The sequence below is a fragment of the Octodon degus genome, unplaced genomic scaffold (genome assembly GCF_000260255.1).
Source record: "Octodon degus isolate 3935 unplaced genomic scaffold, OctDeg1.0 scaffold00088, whole genome shotgun sequence".
Classification (NCBI taxonomy): domain Eukaryota; kingdom Metazoa; phylum Chordata; class Mammalia; order Rodentia; family Octodontidae; genus Octodon; species Octodon degus.
Window position 1 is genome coordinate 3,093,705 of NW_004524664.1, and position 24,193 is coordinate 3,117,897.

The window sequence follows — 24,193 nt, forward strand, 5'->3', positions numbered from 1 at the left end:
ATTTTATTTGATTTTGATTTTTTTTATGTATTTATTACAAGGTCTGCAGGATCTCACCACACAGATCAGACTCGTAGTGATCCATCTGTTTTCAGCCTTCCAAGCACTGGAATTACTGGTGCGTGCCACCATGCCCAGTCTCAATTGCTGTCTCAGTGCACCATGGGTGTGGCGCTGGCACAGCACGCCTGTACAAGTTGACTTTTAAATTGGTCCTATTTTACATTCTTTATTGCAATTGACCAGAGTAGATTATTTTTTCATATTTATGGATTTTACTTGATACTGTTTTGTTAAGGTTTTATTTAATTTTTTCTTACATTGATTTCTCTTGTGATTCCTTGTCAGCACTTTTTGTACTAGGCTTATGATTGTTTTATAGAAGTATGAAACATTCACTTCTTTATGCAATAGTTTGCATAATGTTGATATTATTCCTGATTAAATTAACAAATTAAACCAGTCAAGCTAAATGAAGAGGCTTTCTTCATGGAAAAGTTTAAAATTAAGAAGACAATTCAGTTTATAGGAATAGTCAATTTATTTCTTTTTGTGCAGATCCTTATAAATTGTGGTTTTGTGAAAAAATGCATGAATTTCATTACTATGAAAAAGCTAGTACCATTTCCTCATGATATCCTCTTCTTCTGTGGTAGGATCTGTAGTGATGTTCTGCCCATCTGATTTTGAGATTGGTCTTTGTAGGGATTTATCAATTCTGTCAAATTTTTTAAAATGTTAAAACATGACTTGATTGTTTGGCTTTTTACTTTATTAATTTCTTTTGTTCATTAACATATTCTAATTTGCTGAGGTTGATATTGCTTTTTCTGTCTTAGATGTTATAGGCAAAATTTAAGATACTGGATCTTTTGACAACTTTAGGTGTATGTGTTTAAAACTATGAATGTTTTGTTACTATCATTAACTGTATCCTAGATATTTTCATTCTTATAATTAAGTTCAAAGTATTTTCTAATTTCTTTTCTTTTCTCATTTAGCTTGAGACAAGTGTGTTCTTAAATTTCCAAATATTTCTCAATGTAGTTATCTTTTTTTTTTTCTTGTACTAGGGATTGAACTCAGGACCTTGTACTTGCTAAGCAAGCGCTTACTATACTGAGCTATCTCCCTGGCCCCTGTAGTTATCTTTTGCTGATACTTTGTCATTTGATTCACTTTGTCACATAGTACATTCTGTACTATTGTATCCTTTGACATTTGTTGTGACTTTTTCATACCCCCAAGTAGGATCAATATCAGCTTATTTTTCAAATATGCATAAGCAGAAGCTATGTTCGTTATGTAGCTGCTAGATGTAATATTCTATAAATATTTACTATGCTGAGTTGGTCAACACTTTTAGGTATTTGTCTGCCATTAATAATCATTAAGATATTACTATAAGGCCATAATAAATGTCATTTTATATGTTTTCCTCATTAACTCTACAAATTTCTGATCCATGTACTTAGGTGCTCTGATTTTGATTGCAAAAATATGCAGAAATGTTATCTATTTTTTGGCATATCTGACCTTGTATCATTATAAGATCTCCCTCCTTTCCTATTACTCTTTCCTTTAAAGTTTGCCTTGCCTGATGTTAGAACAGCAACTTCACATTTACACTGACAGAATGGCATATTTTTCCACTTCTGCTACCTTCTTCCTCTATCAGGCTACATCTTTGATACCTGGTTTTAAAATCTATTCTGATAATCTTTGCTTTTAACTCAATTGTTTACCTCATAATATTTAATGTAGGTATTAAATTTGGTTATACAGATATAAATTAGTTATTTGTTTTCCATTTGCGTCCTTTTTTCTTTTTCTGTTTTAAACATGTCTTGCATTTTTAGGTTGTAATTAACTAGATGTGTTTATATATCAGTGTCGGTTAAACTATTATTATGCCAGTATATGTAGTTATTCCACATAAGTATTATTCAATTATACATCTTTTAGGTCCAAATGTAATTGTATCATAAAAATGCATTGAGATATATAAAATATATATTTTACAATTCCCATGATACAATAAACTTCTCCCTGAAAAGAAAAAATATATATTTAGTTTTACACCCTTTTTGTTTCAGTTTTTTTAGTTTTCACTGAAATTCCATTTTGTGTGTGTGTGTGTGTGTGTGTGTGTGTATGTGTGTGTGTGTGTGTGAACATTTGTGTAGTATGTAATGTTCACATTCCTTGTGGGAAGTTGGTATACATACGTAATAAAACTTAGTTTCTTTTTTGCCTCATTTCCCTTCCCTCCTTTTCCATCTACCTATCTCTTGATCCCTTTGCTTTTTGGATTTTGTGTTCTAATTCTCCTTCTTATGTGATGCTATATATCTTTGTTGAGCTACTTGTTATTAACCTATGAGTCATTGTGCATTCAGTTTACTTTTCAGGGGTTTTTTTTCTGTGATTCACTTGAGATAATTTTAAGTGCAGTGGTCCATTTTTCTTTTTCTTTTGTTATAAGAGAATAAAAAACAAGAAACAAAAAATAATAAATATGATACAAAATTTCAAAGTGAGATGGTAGGAAATTAATGACGTTTATTAGATTGCATATTGTTATCTTCAAAGAAGTTGTTCAGATGATCAGATATAGGTATGCAAAACTGATCAAACAATTATTCATTAACTGTTCCTTTCAATAAACCAGTAGAAATTAGTAGTACAATTGTCTTAGCTAGTGTGTGTGTGTGTGTGTGTGTGTGTGTGTGTGTGTAGCCTTTTTCTTCAAATAAGTTTTCTTGGTACTGGGAATTGATCTGAAGACCTTATGCGTACCAGATGGTCACTGTGCCACTGAGCTATATCCCCAGCCCTTAGTTACCCATTCTATAACAAGCTCTTAAGCGCATCAAATAGGCTTTATATTTCAAACACCATGCTTTTTTTTTGGAACAATCTTCCTTTTAATGAAGAGAAGTAATATTTCTAGCTTCCAAATTACCTGCATTGTTTTTTCCCATAATTTTATTGATAAACAAATAGTAATGAGACAGTTTCAAATCAAATTGGTAGGACAGTTTCAGTAATTAACACATTGCATACATTCTTCCTAGTGCTTAATTGCTGTACAAGATGCGGATATGATGTCCTATTTACAACCACCATTAGAACAAATCCCTCTATTCATTAAGAGAATGTAACCATATATCTATCCTAACCGCTTTGAATACACAGATACAAAATGGACATTCATCTGTATCCCCTTTTTTTGTTAAGTTCCGTTATTTGAATATTATAAAACACCATGCTTTTTAATTCCAGAATTCTGAATTGGTTCTATTTTACAAAAAATTAATAAAAAATTCAAAATACTGTATTAAAATATGATTAATGCAAAATTAAGTTATGTATGTATTAAGTATATAGAGCTTGGTGAATTTGTAGCTAAGTACACACCTGTGAAGCCATGACTACAGTAAATGCAAAATGCATTCATCACCTCCAAAAGGCTCTTTCATCCTCTAGTATTGTTAGCTTATGATAATACTTACATCTATAATAAACTTTTACCTCTTAGGTAAGTCTTAAATGCACAACACAGTACTGTTACTCACTGACACTATCCTGTAGAGTAGAGCTTTAGAATATACTCATCTTCATAACTGAAACTTTATTTTTATGTATTTAGTACAGCGCCTACAGGGTCTCACTACATAGATCCGACTTGTAGTGACCCTCCTGTTTTCAGCCGCCCAACCACTGGGATTACAGGCACGTGCCATCATGCCTGGTCTCAATCGCTGTCTCAGCGAACCCCGGGAGTGGGGTCCACACAGCACACTGGCAATAGAATCCCAGTTCCTGCATCTGTCTAAGCAGGCACTTTAATCCACTGAGCTACTTGGCCCACCCAAAACTTTGTATCTTTGATCAACACTATTTAGTTTCTTCTTTCATCTACCTCTCAAAGGATTCTACTCAGCTTGCCTATTTATTTTATTTTTCATGTCTGTTTGCTTATGTATACATGATCACATTCAGAGTGGCAAGGTGGGTACACTCACAAGATGCATCTTAATCTTTTCTACTTCCCCTTGCCTTTCTTTTTCTTTCTTTCTTTCTTTTTTTTTTTTTTTTTTTTCGGAACCAGGGGTTGAACTCAGGCCCCTGAGGCCCCTGCACTTGCCAGGGAGGCGCTTAATCCACTAAGCCATCTCCCCGGCCCTGAGCCATCTCCCTGGTGCCCCTTTGCCTTTCCTTCTCTCTGCCTCCCTCCATTTCTAGCTCCCCTTCTAATTTGTAAAGCCTCCTATTTCCTGTTACCTATTTTTTATCTTGCTCTTCAAATTATTTATACTTTTGGTTTCCATATAAGAGAAACCATGTGATAGTTAGGATTGTGTATCGTATTATTTTGCTTTGACATTATGATCTCAAGGAGCATCCATTTTTCTGCAAAGTGACTCAAATTTTCCTTAATGATGGCTGAATAGAACTCTGCTATGTATAAATATCACATTTTCATTATTCATTCCTCTGCTGATGGACATATAAGTCAATTCCAAGATTTAGTACGAGTTGTATAGGACTCTGTTGGTCTCTTGGTGTATTCCATGAAGAAACAGTGGTAAGAATGAGGGTAAGATAAACAAGCAGACAAGAGCTGGGTCAGGCTGTGGTCTTTGCCTAATTGGCAAAGACCCCAAGAACAACAGTGGGGGTGTTTATTTATACCTTTGCAAAGTTAGCATCACATGACAAAAGGTTGCCTAGTGACTAATAGCTGATATTAACCAGGCAGGATGCTTTCTCAAGACTGAGGTAGCTTGATTGTTTTAGGGCCTGAAGTCTCATCCTGCTCTCATACATTTGACCAATTTCCAGCTTCAGGGGCTCCCAACAGAGTTGTGCTGCCATAAAAGTGGGTATGCAAGTATCACTATAATACAGAATACAGAATCTGTAACTCTTTTGGGGAGATACAGACAGGGATAGATAGATTAGATAGATTGTGTGTGTGTGTGTGTGTGTGTGTGTGTGTGTGTGTGTGTGTGTGACGTTGGGGATTGAACTTGGGACCTTGTACTTGCGAGGCACATGCTTATGTCACTGAGCTGTGTCTCCAGCCCGAGGCTTAGCTATATTGAATGGAATTTCTACTTTTAGTTTGTTTTTTTTTTCATTTTTAAAAAATAATTTTATTGAGAAACAAATAGCAATGAGACAGTTTCAAAACCAATTAATAGAACAGTTTCAATAATTAATACATTGCATATTGTTCTCTTAGTGATTATTCATAGTACAAGATGCAGACATAATATCCTGTCCATAAACACTATCAAAAAAATCTTTCTATTTGTTGAATTAAGAGAAAAGTAGCTGTATATCTATTCTAACTATTTTGAATAGACAGATACAAATGGCCCTTCATTTATATCCCTTTTTTTGTTTAGTTTTGTCATTTAAATGTTTTTAGAGTCTAATGTGTCTTTTATTTTTTTTCCATAATTTTATTGAGAAATAAATAGTAATGAGAGAGTTTCAAATCAAATTGGTAGGACAGTTTCAGTAATTAACACATTGCATACATTCCTCCTAGTGGTTAATTGCTGTACAAGATGCAGACATGATATCCTATTTACAAACACTACTAGAACAAAACCCTCTATTCATTAAGAGAATGTAACTATATATCTATTCTAACCATTTTGAATACACAGATACAAAATGGTCATTCATCTGTATCCCCTTTTTTTGTTTAGTTCTGTTATTTGGATATTATAAGTGTGTTAACTCAGCAAAATATTCTAAAAGAGTCCAGTAGTCCATAATGCTATTGCCGCTTCACTAGCAATGTCAGAAATTCTAGACCTGAGTCCTCTATAGCTCAACATAACACCATGGCTTTACTTCTTATACTTCATTTTTATATTTTTCTGCTGGACAGTTAAGACCAAGATAAAGCCAGACCTTTGCAACAAGAGTTGTAGCTTTGGGGTCTGATAAGGTCAATGAAATCCCCTCAGGATTTATCCTGAGATCCTGTACCTCCAATTGTAAATCCTTTGTCAGTGTCAGCCATGTAGATGAGTCATGGCCATTGCTTGGCCAATGTGCTCTCTGTGAAAGCCTAATTGTTTTCTGTCCATGTGACTCTCCTTAGGCACACTCTACATCATCCATCACTTTCTTCTTTGGCCTCATAATCTCCTTGATCAGAAAATTTGGGACACTACCAAGTTGCATGACGTTACACTACAAGTTCTCGTATGTCCAAAGTCTTAATTGACCTTGGAAGGCTAGGGCCAAAATGTTGGCTTTCCTTGCGGCCCTCCTTTCTCCCTAATTTTGGTCTGCAAACTTAGGTTGTTAACCCTCAAGAAGAGAACTTTATGATTATTACTATACAACCTACGCTGTTAAGCTTAACCTCACTATTTGTCTGGATATCAAACATCTTAGGCACAACATGGAACAGGTATTTTTCATCAAGTATTGATATGTTGAACTTTAAGTTTCTACAAAATATGATGAAAAAACATTTAAAAATTAGAATATATTTAAAAAATAGGCATAAAGAATTATATAATTCTTATGTTTACATGTAAATCCAAAAATCTAACCATATTCAAGCTTGAAGCAGGACAGTCCTACAACATTCCTTTTCCTGTCTCCTGCCTTCATTCACCACCCCCTTCTTTTTGAACAATCATCTACCCTAGAGACAGCACAGCAGCAACTGGCATGTCATAACTACTTTTAGTTTCTTGATGAATCTGCATACTGATTTTCGTAGTGGTTGTACTAGTTTACATTCCCACCAACAGTGTAGAGGGGTTCCTTTTCTCCTACAGCCTCACCAGGAGGTAGCTATTTGATTCCATATAATGATTATTTAATATTAGAAATGATAGTTGTTTTCTCTTCCTATATGACAACACTGCATCTTCTGAGCAGAATTGTTAAAAGAAAACAGAATTTTGAAATAACATGGTGGGGAATAATATCTTTTGAGAGTATTGCTGTATAAGTAACTAAAACAAAACTTTTAGCAAATAAGAAACAGCACAGTTCTGTGAATCAGGAATATAGAATCAGCTCTGTGGGTGATCAACACCTAGACTTTCTTACAAGGCTGCTGTAAATGTGCAAGTAAGGGTTCAACCAGGTGACAGTCTTCATGCCCAGTCATGCAGCTGTTGACCATTTTCAACTTGTCATTAAATAACAGTATTTTTAAGTTAACTGCTACATTGACTCATCCATGTATTCAAGTTTATTATCAAATATTTAACTGTACTACAGGTACATTCATTATCTAATCAGTACACTAATTTTTATTAGACTTAATATTGCTTTATTTTATAGCTGAATACAATAGTTAATGTTTTCTTTTTTTCTTTCTATTTAGTATCCAGTTGGTCTATCCCTGGAGTCATATGCTGTCATTATTGTACAGTTGCTTGGCCTTAATGTAGGATTAGTTTATGACAATACTGACGCCTGCTACTGTTCAGCAGATATTTGCACAATGACGCCAAAAGCAGTGTAAGATAATTTTCTTTATTAAGTACTTTGATCTCTTATTTGTTGTTAGTTTTGTGTTTTATTAGTAAGATTAATTTAACTAGCAGTGGTAGAGCACTACCACTAAGTAACTTCAGAACACATTTTCTTTTCAAATGCGAAGGGAACACATGCCAAAACAGGCATAGCACTCTTTATGGGGAAACTTGTCCTCATTCATATATTCCAAATCTGAATTTTGTTGTTTTTTTCTGCTGACTAGCTGGATATCTTCAATAATCAAGTCGTATAATTTACATAGTTTTAATGTTGATAAAGGATCTATTATGAAATATTGATGAAATGAGTTGAAAAAGACATAAATGAAGATCTAAGCCATGTCAATAAAATGCTTATTAAATTATCCATACTAGGCAAAGCAATATACTGATTTTATGCAATCGATATTGAAATTTCAATGTTGCTTTTCCAGAAAATTAGACAAATATCATAAAAATTGCATGGAATTAAGAAATCTGGAGCAGCCAAAAGAATCTGGAGCTAGAAGAACAAAACCAGAGGCTTCATGCTGTCTGTTATCAAACGTATTGAGAATATATACTAATCAAAACAGTGTCATAGAGGCAAGAAATGGACACAGTAAATAATTTAATAGATTAGAAAGCTTAGAAATAAAGTCACACATGAAAGTTCATTTGTTTTTTTAATTTTTGAAAAAATGTTTTTGATTGCTATATGTGAAATGTGGCATTATCACAAATTGTAATATTTCAATATACATGTGCATTAGTAATAATTAGTAATAATGAAAATCAGGGTAATGAGCATGTCAATAGCCTTCAGTACTTACCATTTCTTTGTGGTCAAACATTGAAAATCCTCTGTTAGTTATTTGAAAGTGTACATTATACATCATTGTTGCTATTTGGAATAGAATTTCAGAACATATTTCATCTATGTGAGTGTAACTTCACCTACACTGACCAGCTGTTTATCCCTCCTTTCCCCTCTGCCCTCTCCAGCCTGTGCTAGTCATTGCTCTACTCTCCACTTCTATGAGATGGACTCTTTTATTATTTCACACATAGTGGTGAGATTATGAATGATTTGCCTTTCTGTGCCTGGCTTTCACACAACATAATGTCCTCAAGGCTCATCATGATGTCATAGATGATGGAAATTCATCTTTTTAGTCATACCTGAGTAGTTTTCCCTATGTATGTATGTAATATGTTTTCTTGATTTGTGCAAGCACTGGATACTTATTCTGTATCTTGACTGTTATGAAGGGTGCTGTAATAAATGAGTTTATCTCCTAAATACATAAGCCTTCATTTCCTTTGTATATATACCTGGATCTTACATTTATGGGTCACATGGTAATTGTATTTTTAATTTTTTGAGGAACCATCATACTGTTTTTCAAAATGATTAATAATTTGAATTCCTACCAGTGGGTATAAGGATTTTTTCTATATCCTTACCAGCAATGTTATCTTTTGTTGTTTTTCTTTTTCTTTATTTTTAAATTTTTATGCAATATTTGTTTATATTCATCATGCATGTTATGATATTGTGATTTGTGTATATATTGCATATTGATCAACTCTGAGCAATTGACATGCCCATCACCTTAAACTTTTCTTGTTTCTTTCTGGTAAATACATTCAAAATCCTCTCATCTATTTTGAGATAAATAATATCTTGTTTTAATTATACTTGCTGTGTTGTGCTAGAGAACACTAGCATTTATTCCTTCTGTAAAGTTATAATATTGTATTTATTGACTTTTTGCTGGTCTCCTTTCCTTTCCCTTAGTCTCTTTAGCTTTTAGTAACCACTATTCTCTCAACTAAAGATAAATGTCTTTATATTCTACATATGGGTGAGTTGACTTGGTATTTGTATTTCTGTGTCTCATTCATTTCACATAACACAGTGTAGTTTGAGATGATCTATCTTGTTACACATGATTTGATTCATGCTTTTTATGGATGACAGTATTTCATTGCATAAATTAACTATATATTCTTTGTCCATTGTTGATGAATATTTAAGTTGATTCCATGGCTCTTTAAACATAACTGCTTAAGGTTACTAGGCTGGTAACCTTTTAAAATGTTTTAAGTATTACAGAATAGTAAAATTTCAAAACAAAATAGAATAAAAACAGTTAATATGCTATGTTATTATTTTCAAAGCAGTTATTCAGAGTATGAGGTTCAGACTGCAAAGATTTTTACAAAAAGAAACAAGCAGTAACACAGTAACTTCCTTTTCCACAACCTAAGTTAAACCAATAGTATAAATGAAAGAAATTACCATTTAATTAAAATATTTTTGAAACATGAAATATGTAATTTAAGGAAGTATTTGAACTCCCTATTTTCTATTTCTTACTCTTCTGTTTTTCTCTTTACTTTCATACTTATAGATCTGCATTTTTCACATAACAGAAACAATCAAATATTTTATCTTGTTTATCTCACTTATTTCACTTAATATTATGTTCTCAAGTGTTTATCTATTTATCTGTGAATTATCTTTCTTTACACCAGCATACCACTCCATTGTGGATAAATACATTTTCCTCATTAATTCATCTGTTGATGGGCATGTATGTTTTCCCAATATATAGCTGTTATGTATTGTGCTGTTATAAACATGGATATGCATGTATCCCTGACATATAGTTATTTTTTGGAAGATACTAGGAAGGTGGATAGCTGAGGCAAATGGAATTTTTATTTTTAGCTCTTGGAGGACTTTCCACACTGATTTACAAAGTGGTTTGACTAGTTTACATACCCCTCTGTCATGTAGAAATGTTCCTTTTTTCCCCACATCCTTGCAAATATTTGCTTCTAGATTTTTTTGATGATGGCATCTGAGGTAAGATGGCACCTCAGTGTAGTTTTACTCTGAATCTTCCTAATGGTCAGCCATGATGAACACTTTTTCATGTATTTATAGGCCATTTGTACTTCTACAGAGAAATACCAATTCATTTCAGTGGCCTATTTTTTGATTGGGTCTTTTATTTTTGAGGAGAATTTTAGTTTTATTTCTTTATATATTATTTGTGTTAGTCCCTCGTCAATGGAATAGATGACAAACATTTTTCCCATTCTTTAGATTCTCACTTCACTTTGTTGGTTGTTTTTATGCTATTTAGAAGTTTTTTAATTTGATAGAATCATCTCATTTGATGATTCTTGGTATTATTTCTTGTGCATTTGGCTCTGTTCAGAAACTCCTAGTCTATGCCTGTCTTCAGGAGGTTTTATCTTTCAGTAGATTGTTTCTGCCTTAACATTTAGATCTTTGATCGATTTTGATTTTCGTTTAATTCCTGGGGAGGTATATGGATATAAACTCAATCTTTTGCATGTGGTATCTAGTTTTCCCAGCACCATTTATTAAACAGGCTATCTTTCCTCCACTGTATATTTTTGGCTTTTTTTGGCAAAGGTTAAATAGTATCTGCTTGGGGTTGTTTCCGCTTATTCTATTCTGTTCCATTTATTCACAAGCCTTTTTTAAATGCCAATACCATGTAGTTTTAATCACTGTGGCTTTATAACATAACAAGTCTGGAGTTGTAATGCCATCCACTTTGCTTCTGTTACCCAGGATTGCCTTTGCTTCCCTTGGTCTCTTCTGACTCCATATAAATTTTAGGATTGCTTTCTCCTGCTCTGTGAGATATGATGGTAACAGTTTGATTTGTATTGCATTAAATTTGTATATCGGTTTTGACAATAAAGACTACTTGTTTAATGACTGACTTCCAGTCCTATGACTAGGTTGTAAATTTGTTGCTAAATGATGAATTGTAGGTAGTATGTGCATTGCAATATCAGAATTAACAAAAAGTCAAAAGAAGCTCCAACCTAAAGATTTTGCTTTTGGTCATATAGCTTAATCTTCACTACTATAATATATAACAGAGTATAAAACTATAACTCTTTACTGAAAATATAGCCATAAAAAATTACAGTATTATATAAACAAAATATATGCTACAGAAAGAGAGAATGCTGTGCATTCTCTTTGTACAGCAACCTCAACAAGAAAAGATGGGTTTTAAGTCCAGGTGGTGGACTGAAGTCATTAAATGAGGACTATCTGTATAGCCATTTTGGTTATGTTATGCATAACATAACAAGAGGGGAATAGAAGGTGTCTCTCTGTTTTCTGATGTCTTTGCTTTTTTTTTTCAATGTGATGTTATTTTCACGGTAGAAGTCTTTCATTTTTCTTAGGTTAATACCTAAGTATTTAATTTTATGCTATAGTAAATGGTATTTTCCTAATTTATTTTTCAGTGAGTTTTGATTACTAGTGCATAAACATTCTATTGATTTTAATGTGTTTAGCTTGTATCTTACTACACTGCTGAATTCCAGGAGTCTTTTGATATTTTTCTGGGTCTTGTGAATAAAAGATCATGTCATCTGCAAATGATATTTTGACTTTGTCCTTTCCTATACATATCCATTTTATTCCTTTCTTTCGCATGATTGTTCTGGCTAGTGTATCAAGGGCTGCATTCAACAGGAATAGAGATAATAGATATCTTTGTCTCATTCCTGATTTCAATTGAAGGCTTTCAGGTTTTTATTATGATATAAGCAGTAGATTGACCATAAAAGGACTTTATTATATTGAGAGAAAATATTTTATACCTAGTTTCTCCAGGGTTTTATTTTTTAAGGATTCTGTACTTTGTCAAGACCTTTTCTGCATGTACCATATTTATCCAAAGGGAATATTGGGTCTTACCTTAACTTTTACTCCAAAAGATGAAATAGGCCTTATTTCAGACAATGTCTTATTTTTAATGGACAATAGTCTATATTTACTCTGTATTGACGTCTATATTTATTTTTAGTTTTTGTTTTAAAAAGAAAAAACACAAATAGCAATGAAACAGAGTTTTGAATACAATCACGCCATCTTCTGGAACACCACCACAACTCTCTAACCCCAGAATTCCAGCCTGAATTTCTTGTCACTGTATATGTATAATGGAGATATCTTTTGAACATATAAATTATAAGGACATGAGCCTTTGCATATTATTATTTCTGAGATTTGAGATACAGAGAGTCATGGGAACAGTTCTTTGCAGATATTAAAGGGTCACCTGGACTATGCTTTACAAAAACATGGTTTATATGACCAAAAATTCTTGGAATACATTAGCTTTTAACTTTTCATTAATGAGATTATAAAAGCATGCTACACCATATCAATTTCATCAATATTTCTAAAAGTGTTCTTATTATTTCCCACATAGAATGTTTTTGAGATCTTTCTTCAAAATATATTAAAAGATATGTAGAGTTTTACACCAATAATTTTTGTTATGTCCATATTTTATATTTTAGGTACTCTGGGGGTTTAAAGGATTTTAGCACTTGCAGCCTGGATAGCTTTAAATCTTTTGCATCACATGGCCTTAGTTGTCTTAAGAACAGTCCTCAAGATATGCCAGTTTATAAACAGGCAAGGCCAAGGAAAATTTGTGGCAATTCAATAAGGGAAGAAGGTGAAGAATGTGATTGTGGCACTGCACTGGTTAGTAGAAATTTTTCTTAATTTCTTATATGTGTATATAGTAAGAAAAATGATGTACCAATTTTGTCTTTCAGTGAAACATATTTGAAAAATATAATGTTATTTTGAAAAGGTATAAATCTTCATGTCTTATAATTTTATTTTTGCAAGTGAGTGTATGGGTTTAAAAAGTAATGTTTACCTTCAAAAATTGCTTTATGTCATTATCTAGTGGAAATATCAGCTAACAAGTTGATGACTGCCAAGACTCACTATCTCAATGCAAATGGGAAGGGGAACAAAGGAAAGGGCAGGGGAAAGGAGGAAGAGATAATTAAAAATGACAGAATAGAAGGAAAAATAAAACAAAGCTTTGGTCAATAAGGAGGGGAAGAAGAGCTGAAGGGAGATAAGGAGAAAAAAGAAAAAAACCAAGTGTATCGTGTATAGGCACAAACTCCCTATGGTGAATTTTATCATTGTCTATATCTGAAATGTACCAACAAAATAAAGCCACAAAAAGAAAAAAAGTTAATGCAATATTCTCTTTATAACTAGGAGAAACAAAAACACCTAAGATGTCCAAACACAAAGGATTGTTCCAATAGAACAATAAATTGTATTGTTTGCTAATATATGGAGAAAAATATTTTAACTGCAAATTATACCAATTCAAAATTTCTAAAAATAAATAGGTATCTCTTGTAGGAAATATAAAATATCATCAAAATAGAAATAAGTTTCTACTGTACTGTACTATTTTGAAAACAAAGGCACTGCTAGAGTGTTGCTGTTCTCAGACCCATGAACCACTTCATCCCTTAGGCCTTTTCATCACTGATACTTACTACATAGACACAGTAAATAATATGTTGTCTCTCTGCTGTCTGGAAATGAGCTACCTAGCAGACAATTATCTCCCAATGCTAGTTGCTGCTTTGCCTTTCCCCTGGCTCCTCAGAGTCTAGGCCCAGCAGCGTAGCAGTGACCCCACATTCCTGAGTTGATGTGGCATCTTTCCTACCATAAACTGAGTTTTGTCAAAGCCGTGCCACTCCACTGTGTGCTGAGCAGCTATAGTGTCTGACGTTACTGGTTCTGGACTAGCCCGTTACTGGTTCTTGGACTAGCCCGCCACAGTCTTGAGCTGCTTACTGTTTAGCTACCTTTCTGCCCTGGGTAGTAGAGCCATTAGTTAACTGTTCCCTGACCACAGAGGCCCTGATGATCTCTGAGCACTAGCATTCCTCAGTACATATGCAGCATTCAACTTCAGAGAGCCTGGGCCACCTCTTCATGGTCCAAAATCTTCATTACATGGTACCTCTTTTCCTAGGGTCCAAGTGTCTATTGTCCTGTTGGCTCCAGAATTTGAAGTATAACTGCATCCTTCTCTCTAGTGCTGACCCTTAGAAATACTGCTCTTCCCTGGAGGAAGGAAGTGCTCTCACCATAGGGGGCAGAGTCACAGCTGCATCCTTGCCTGCGGGACTGAGATTCAGAGGAGAGTCCCAGAGCCATCGTCCTAAGAGACCTTTGCCTACCCATGCCCTAGAGCATAAACCTACATCTGTGTCATAGGTATACCTATGCAGGGACTCTGGTTTAATCCCTGACACCACCTGCAGTGCCAGCCCTGCCCTAGGGGTGGTCTGAGCCAGCCACAAAACAAACAAACCTCCTGGTGAGGATGTGGGAGTGAGGAGCCCTCTGTACTGTTTGGAAGAATATAAATTAATAAGTCACTATGTAAGCTTCTCCAAAAAACAAAGAACCACCATATGACTTACCTGTCTTACTCCTTGGTATCTATGTGACGGAATTAAAGTGAGCATACTATGTGGAGGCTTACACCAGCAGATGGAATCAGCCTATGTCATCCACAGATGAACAGATAAACAAAATATGGTATTACCAGGGAGATAAAATTATGTCATTTACAGGAAAATAAATAGAAGTGAAAATATTAAGCAAAATAAACTAGATTTTAAAGTTATGTTTCCCCAAGTAGAGCAATCTAAAACGACAAATGCCAAAAATAACAATGATGACATGAAAGTAGAAGGAATACTATCAATAGACTAGAGTAAGGGAATTTAGGAAAAGCACAGAAAGGTATAAAGTATGTAATGGGATAAGTATGATCAAAATATATTCGTAGAAATTAGGTGTGGTGGCTTATGCTATAATCCTACCATTTGAGAGGCTGAGGCAGGAGAATCCTTGTGAGTTTGAGGTCAGCTTGGGCTACATTATGATTTCAACACCAACCTGAGGGCCAGTATGATAGCTCAGCAGACTAAAGCATCTGCTTAGGCAAAGCACAGTAGCCTGGATTCAACGTTGGGCATGTTGTGCCAGAGGCGTCTGCATGGTGCACTGAGACAGTGATTGAGACTGGGTGTAGTGGCACGCTCCTGAATCTCAGCACTCAGGAGGCTGAAATCAGGAGAATCACTACGAGTCCAATCTATGCAGTGAGACCCTGTAGACCCTGTCCTACATACATTTAAAAAAGACCAGCCTGAACTACATAGTGAGGCTGTCTCAAAACAACTAAAAAAAGTTATATGTATGTATAAAACTAAAAAAATTAAAAACTTTGTCAGCTAATGAATATTAAGTCAGAAAGGAAGAGAGGGTTTAATATTCACTACTTTGTTTTTAATGTAAATAACTTTATCAAAAATACGTAGTCCAACTTTTAATAATAGTTCTGTTAGAAGTAAGTCTACAAAATTCCTGAAAATTTAAAATTGGGCCCTAAGAACTAGAATAGGCCAGTTCTAGATGCTAGGACAGATGGCAGCTCTAAATTTAAAATCGCCCAATTAATAATCATTAATAATCTGGCAAATTAATAATCATTCTAAGAGACTTTGACCCATATGTGGCAGTAAACACTAAAATTTTTAAACATTATATGCAATACTGAACAGCATAATTTTAAAGTGACCTAATTCAAATATGGAGAGCATTTCCCTAGAACTACTGAGTACACATTATTTTTAACTGTAAAACTTATAAAAATTATTAAGGCAATTTTGACAAATTTCAAGGGATTAGCATTACCTAAGAAGACTTTCTGTGTAAATTGGTAACTTTTGTGAAAACACTTGGCAATAAAAATACTAAATATTTTAGGAACTTATCCTAATCTTTGTCAGATATTTCTGGGTCAAATATTAGACCTAAATATTACAAGACACAGTCTAGGTAAAATTTATTATGTTTTTTTTTTATATGTTTGTTTCTTTTTTTGAGACAAGTTGTCACCAGTCTTGAACTCATTGTGTACCCCTGGCTGACCTTGAACTTACAGCAATCATTCTGCCTCAGTCTCCCAAGGGCTGGGATTAGAGGCATGTTCTACAAGCCTGGAAGAAGTTTCCTATACTTTAGAAGTAGCTATTTTTTTAACTTTACAAATAATAGGTGAAGACATAATTAGTGTAGAAAATTTTAATATTACACATAATAACACAATTCGCTCTTGGGAATATTGAGGGTTCTCAGTGTTATTAGTTTGTTATATATCTTCTGAGGCCTTTATTGTATATTTGTCAATCTGTGTCTATGGAATGGGGGATAATTATGTGATGAGATACTGGACATAAACAACATAATATCCTATGCATTTTCTGCAATTTACTTTTATTCCTCAATAATATTGCCATATATATTCTGTATCTTTACCAACAAGTACTAACACATTGCATTAAAGCTATACATCAAGCATATTAAGATAGCTAGAAAATCCCTAATACTTGCAAAGTGAATAAAAGTCACTTCCAAATTACCTATGCACAAGAAAATAACTCTGAAGATTAGATGAAAGGTAATAAACATTTGTTCTCACAAATAATTGTTTGCTCATTTTGGGAGGCTACTATAAATCTGAGATTAAGAAATCTTGACACTCATTGTGAGCAAGGAACATTACAGGTCATACCCACTCCTGAACTTAGATGCAGAATATTGTAACAATATTAGCAAGATAAATCTGGGATTATTTCATGCATGTAAAGTTAACTTCATATTTGATAATCAGTTATTCCTGCTCATTATGGTAAAAACAACTTACAAAACTGATATAATAGTTACAATATATAAATTAAAAATATTTCAAAAATTACACATTTTTTTCATAAATTCTACAGAGTTGTGCTTCATAATAGAACATTCTTCATAATGGAACCGTGCTGTGCCCAGTACATGGCCTCCTTAGGCACATGTGGCTAAAGCACACTTGGAATGTATCTCATGTGACTGAGTAATTAAACTATTAATTTCATCTAATCTTAGTTCACTTAGATTTTTAAATAACTACACATGACTAGTGTCAACCTACTGGTGTAGTTCTAGAATGTCTAGTTTTTCATCTCTTCTAACGAGGTGAAGTGGAAGAATTGAGAAAAGGGGCATTTGTAATAAAAATTTGCCATTTTTTAAAATTAATTTTATTGAGAAACAAATAGCAATGAGACAGTTTCAAAACCGATTACTAGCACAGTTTTAATAATTAATACATTGCATATTGTTCTCTTAGTGGTTATTCACTGTACAAGATGCAGACATGATATCCTGTCCACAAACACTACTAGAACAAATCACTCTATTCATTGAATTAAGAGAATGCAGTTGTATATCTATCCTAACTATTTTGAATATACAGATACAAAATGGTGGTTCATTTGTATCCCCCTTTTTTTGATTAGTTTTGTCAGAGAGGGCATTCCATTGTCATTTAAGTATTGTAGGTACGTGAATTCAACAAAATAATCCAATATAGTCCAGTAGTCCTTAATAGTAGTGGGTTTTGCGTAAGACTGGCAATGTCCAAAGTTGTTGACTTGAACCTTTTACAGATCAGCATATTAATATGGCTTCACTTTTTATACTTCATTTTTATACTTTTCTGCTGGATGGTTAAGACCAAGATAAAGCAAGACCTATATAACAAGAAATGTAACTTTTGTATCCGACAAGGTCAGTCAAATCCTCTCAGGATTTTACGGGCAATTACTAAGTTGTTTTAAACTTGGGATTTGTATGTACATAATCTAATTGATAATATTTAATAAATAAATTGCAAATATAAATATGAAATATAAAAATGTTTGATGGGAATGTCACTAACAAAGCATCCAATTTCCTCTAGGTTCTTCTTCAGTGTGTCATTATTATTCAAACTATATAGAGTGTCAAGAAACATTTCATTTCCAATTCACAGAATGAGATATTGACTTTTATAAATCAAATACTGTACAATATTAAAAATAATGGGTTTACTGAATCTGTGAATGCTGTAGCTATATTTTATAAAGTCAGGCATTATGATCTTTTTATGGCACTGAAGCAAATATGATTAGCTAACATTTAGCTTTTTCTTATAGAATTGTACGCATAAAAAATGCTGTGATGCTAAAACATGTAGGAAAAAACCTAATGTAAAATGTGGCTCGGGAGCATGTTGTACAGAAGCTTGTGAGGTAAGAGACAATCTGTATTTGGTAGCAGTGTAACATTCAAGCTTCTTAAAGTGTTTCAAGAAGATGGAAAACATATCAGCACCCTACTAAGCCCTTTCCACTACATCAAAATCATGCAGAATTGGACCAATTCCACACTTTATCCAGCATCCCAACATATCTTATATTATTGTGTCCATAATGTCTGATACTTCTTTCTCATCTTGACATAAATAAGCATCACAAATGCTTAAATATATAGGCATTACAAATCTTCCTCTGTAGTCTATAAAGCATTTTACAATCAATATATCTCTACAGCAATATTTTTGTAGTCATCTTCAATTAGTGTAACTTATAAGGAGGGGGTAAGGAAGTCAGGGGTTTTTTATAAGCTAAATTCACCTTAATATCTTCTGTTAATGTCTTTGTTGCTTTTGCAGTTCATTAAGTTATTTGTTGCAATCATTCACATCTTCATTCTGTCTTTACTAACACCATATTAAATATGTTCTAATTACCTATGATCAGTATAATTTTCTGGATCCTATGAAAAATCCTAATCAAGATAAAGAACAAACATTCATAGAGGAAGAACACACTTTTTAAACTAAGTTTTTATAAAATCCAAAAGGAATTTCAGGACAATGCTTTCTTCTTCGAATTATTATAAGGAGGAAAAGGAACAAAATGAAATGGAATGTAAGTGAGAGACTGCTTACAAGTACAATTTGAATAGAAGACCAGCACAACTTAGTCAACATCAGAATTTATGTGGCTGAAATAGGCATGATAAAATATAACTAAAATATTCACTTTCAAAAATTTTTTATTTTTTAAATTTTTTATTATTTTTTATTTTTTTATTTTTGGTGGAACCCAAGACGGAACTCAGGCCCTTGCACTTGCCAGGCAAGCACTTATTCTACTGAGCTATCTCCCCGGCCCCCAAAATTTTTAATCATTTGGAAACATTCTTAAAAGTTTTCCCTGATTAAGATGATCCTATTTTGATCGCATCCATTTCTGTTATCTGTATTAGAAATTTGCCTGTAACTGGAACAAAACAGACAACACTAGCAACTTAGAGAAGTTTCAGTTTATTTTGGCTCACATTATATGCTGGGAAGCTATATAGCTCAAATTGTGAGTTTTCTGGTGGGTGCCGTAGTGTCTACTAATGAATTCCTTCACTAGTATAATATGGAAAGGCATAGAATCTTAAAAATTAATTATATAAAGTATGTACAGAGTGGGGGTCTTAGCAAGAATTTTAAAAACCAAATAAATTATGAGGAAGAAAATCTCAGAAATAAACGCAGCAATTGTAAAGTTTAAGGCAAATAGGATTTCACCTGAGGAGCAAGGAAAGAAGTATTTCCAACATAAGAATAAGAAGAGAAACAATTGCATTTATTTAACCTCTGTCACTATGAAGTTTAACTTTTAAAAAATTGTAAATGCATGACTGCCATGCAAATACAAAATAACACATGGAAACTTGTCTGGTCATTAATGGAGGAAATACTAGGTAGTAAAGTTTGGCTCTGATAGCATTTGAGGAACTGAGAATTAATAAGTATTTTTATAAAGTTAGAATAAAAGATTGACTTTTGACAAATTTGTAAAAGGAAACAAATTCTGAGCAAACAGTACAAACACAGTATTTTCTATTTATTTTAATAAGAAACAATTTTAGTCTTTGTTTCCGAGTTCAGTTGTTAGTGCCATCACCTTTGGTCAAATAGGTAAATTATTGCTTGTTTCTTCATCCATCACTTGGAGTATCTGTGTAACACTTGCTAAGATGGCACATACTTACCAACAACTCAAAAAAAGTACAAAGAGATTCATTTGGGTAAGGTAAATGGGGGAATGTGTCTGGGTCTCTAGGACCTTTACTTCCTTATTATTCTTAACAATTTATAAATAAATGAATGGGGCTGGGGAGACAGCTCAGTAGAATAAGCGCTTGCCTGGCAAACACAGGGTCTTAAGTTCAATCCCCGGTACCAAAAAAAAAAAAAAGATGGAAATTTAAAGATGAAATTAAAATAATATTGATAAGCAATGTTTTCATGCCCCTTTTCCCTTCTAGATAAAGAAAGCTAATGTTATTTGTAGGCCAGCAGTTGATAAAGAATGTGATTTCAATGAATACTGCAATGGTCAAGAGGCAGATTGTGCACCTGATACTTATGCACATAATGGATATTCCTGTGACTCAGGTGGTGCCTTCTGTTTTGGCGGAATTTGTCGGACACACGACAAACAGTGTCAAGCATTAATAGGAGGCGGTAATGACTATAATTTTCTTTTTAGTTTCTAAAATTTGATTACTTCGGTGTATTTTTTTCTCTTTTTAACTTTAAAATTTTTATCAGTATGTGTTCTCAGCATATAATGATTATATTCATCATGGGGAGTTGGTAGGTATACATAAAACACATCATTATCATCCTTCCTAATTCATTAAGACAAAAATGTTAACATAACTTATTATTGACTAAAGTATGTCCTAGTGTAGATCAGGGTTAAAGGAAATTGGAACTTTTATTTGCAAAATACAGAAATCTCAAGAAAAATTGAGCTTTTTATAGTGTTAAGTAGAAGTTTATTTTAGACTTAATAGAAACACTTTTTTAAAAAGCAAAGTAGTAAAAAAATAAATAAATAAATAAATAAAAAAGCAAAGTAGTACTAGTTACAAATTATATGGGTCTCCGAGTGCTTGCTTATGGTCCAAAGTTCTAACTTATGAGATAGCAATCCAACTTGATAGCTTCCTTTAAAGTTTGAATCATTTGCTTTGTGAAAGTATACACTACAGTCAACGAATCAATAACACCAATACAACAATACCAGAAATTATGAGATGCAATCAAAGCATTCTTATGAGGGGATTTATCATGATTAATTCTCACATAAGAATGAGCTCAAAGAAACCACCTAATGTTGAAACTAAAACTTCTAGAAAAAGAACAAATAAAACCCAAAGTTTGTACAAAGGAGAAAAATATTAAGAGCAAAAATCGATGCAATTGATGCTAAGAAAACAATCAATGAATATGCTTGTTCTTAGAAAGATTAAATAAAATTGATATACCCTAGCCAACTTCACCAAAAGGAGGAAAGAAAAGACTCAAGTTCAAGCAATTAGGAATGAGAAGGGGGAAATCACAACAGATCCTGACAAAAATCAGATTGTCTGATACCTACTTTGAGAAGCTATACTATAAGATGGAAAACATAGAATAAATAGATTCCTAGAAACACATAAATTTGCAACACCGAATCAAAAAGATATCGAAGTTCTAAATCATGTGACATCAGCCGATGAAATTTAAAAGGAATTTAAAAATTTACCAACAAATAAAAAGTCTGGTATTGATGGATTACTGTTGAATTCTGCAAAAAATTTAAGGAAGAACTAATGCCACTAATGTTGAAAATCTTCAATAAAATTGAAAGAGAAATAATACTTCCAAAATCCTTCCTGGAAGCAAGTATTTGCCCTAAAAGCAAAACCAGAGAGGGACCCAACTGAAAAAGAAAACTATAGGCCAATGTCCCTAATGAACCTATTATGTAAAAATCCTGAATAAGATACTGGAAAACACAATGAGATTATAAACCACAACCAAGTAGAATTCATTCCAGAGATTCAGGCCATCTCTGAATCAATATATGCAAATAAATTATTGTAGCATACCATATTCATAGAGCAAAGGACAAAGAAACAATCAATTCAGTGAATTCAGAAAAAGTATTTAACAAAATCTAACACCAATTCATGATAAAAGAAAAACTATAGGAAATAGGGATAGTGAATTTTTGTTTCTGTACAAGAATGCTATTGATTCTTCAGTGGAGGCTTTGTGTCCAATTGAATTCAGATATTAAACTTACAATGTTTTGCTGGAGTTTGGAGGGCCAAGTATCATATCATCCACAAATAATGATAGCTCCTTCCTTTCTTATCCTTATTCTTGTTTATTTCTCTTATCTAATTTATCTAGCTACTGTTTCCAAAACCTTACTAAGTAGTGATAGTGGGCATCCTTGTTAACAGATTTCAGAGTGAAAGGTCTCAGTTTCATCATATAGGATGATATTAGCTATTGGCTTATAATAGATGGCTCTTATCAGACTGAGATTAAGAATTAATCTAACAGTAAAAACTCTACACACTAAAAATTACAGTACTCTGGAAAAGGAGATTGAAGCAAATATCAGAAAATGGAAAGTCATCACTTGCTCAAGGGTAGGAACAAAAATTATAGTGAAAATGGTCATATCCTTCAAAATCTCATCCAGGTTCAATGAAATCCCAATCAAAATACCACTAGCGTACCTCATATAACCAGAAAAAACATGCTTGAAATTAATTTGAAACTAGAAGAGACCTAGAATAGCAAAATCAATTCTGAGCAACAGAATCAAGGCAAGGGCCATCACCATCCCTGATTCGAAGTTATGCTACAAAACTACTGTGATAAAATCAGCATTGTACTGGCATAAAACAGAACTGAAGATCCATTGAATTGATTAGAAGATACATTCAGAACTCCAAACACATTCAGTCACTATATCTTTGACAAAAGGGCCTAACATGTTCACTGTAAAAGAAATAGTCTGGCACCAGAAAAGCTGGTTTTCAATGTACTGAAGATTAAAACTATGCCTATGTCTATCATCATGCACTAAACCAAAGTCAAAATGGGTCAAAGATCTACATATCAAAACAGAACTATTAAATCTGCTGAAAAAGAAAGTAGGTGGAAATCTTGAAGGCATATATGTAGGCAGAGAGTTTATGAACAAAACCCAGATTACATAGGTAATAGTTCAAAGAATGAACAGTTGGCATCTCATCTTACTAAAACGCTTTTGTACATCAAAAGAAATCACCAACAAAGTGAAAAGAAAACCTTGAGTGGGAAAAATTTTTATGAGTTTTTCCCTCAAAGTACTTATATTTAAAAGAAGAAAAAAACCCACAGTATTTATATTTGGAATATATAAAGAATAAAAAGCCAATACCCCCAAATTTCCAATCTAAAACTGGGCATATGAGAAGAATATGCACTTATGCAAAATATTCAACAACATTCGTCATTCAAGAAATGCAAAGTAAAACAACACTGAATTTCATCTCCAGAACGAATGGCCATCATCAAGATATTAATCAATAACAATTGCTTGAGGGGCTATGGGAAAAAGGTACCATTCTCCACTGATGGCAGGAGTGCAGACTGGTGCAACTGCTGTGGAAATCAGTATGAAGTTTCCTCAAATACTAGGATTAGTGGTCCCGTTCTACATAGTTATTCCTCTTCTGGGTATCTTCCCAGAAGAAGTTAAAATACTGTGCTATCATGATTATATGTACACTGATGTTTAAGCAGCACTATTTGTAATAGTTAAATCTTGGCAACCCAAATGCCCGTCATCTGAAGAATGAATAAAAAAAGATGTGGTCTTTGTATACCGTGGAGTACTATTCAGCCATAAAACGGAAAAATTGGGCTCACTTATAGGTAAATTGGGTGCAACTTGAGACCATACTTACGTGTCATTATTCAGACCTGCATGTATAAACATTAGATTGCCTCCCTAGTGTGAGAAGCTGAAGGAGTAAGATCCAAAATGTACATTAGATATCGTAA

The 24,193-nt window shown here is 33.3% G+C and overlaps 1 protein-coding gene across 1 annotated transcript in view; it reads left to right on the forward strand.

Moving 5' to 3' along the window:
• LOC101573891 (disintegrin and metalloproteinase domain-containing protein 5-like) overlaps positions 1–24,193 on the forward strand; it is a 91,837-nt gene that overhangs the window by 25,739 nt on the left and 41,905 nt on the right. The window contains exons 11-14 of the mRNA XM_012516009.2: positions 7,376–7,512; positions 12,885–13,074; positions 18,450–18,545; positions 20,623–20,821. Of these exons, the coding sequence (XP_012371463.1) occupies positions 7,376–7,512; positions 12,885–13,074; positions 18,450–18,545; positions 20,623–20,821 (622 nt within the window). The remainder of the gene's footprint in view (positions 1–7,375; positions 7,513–12,884; positions 13,075–18,449; positions 18,546–20,622; positions 20,822–24,193) is intronic.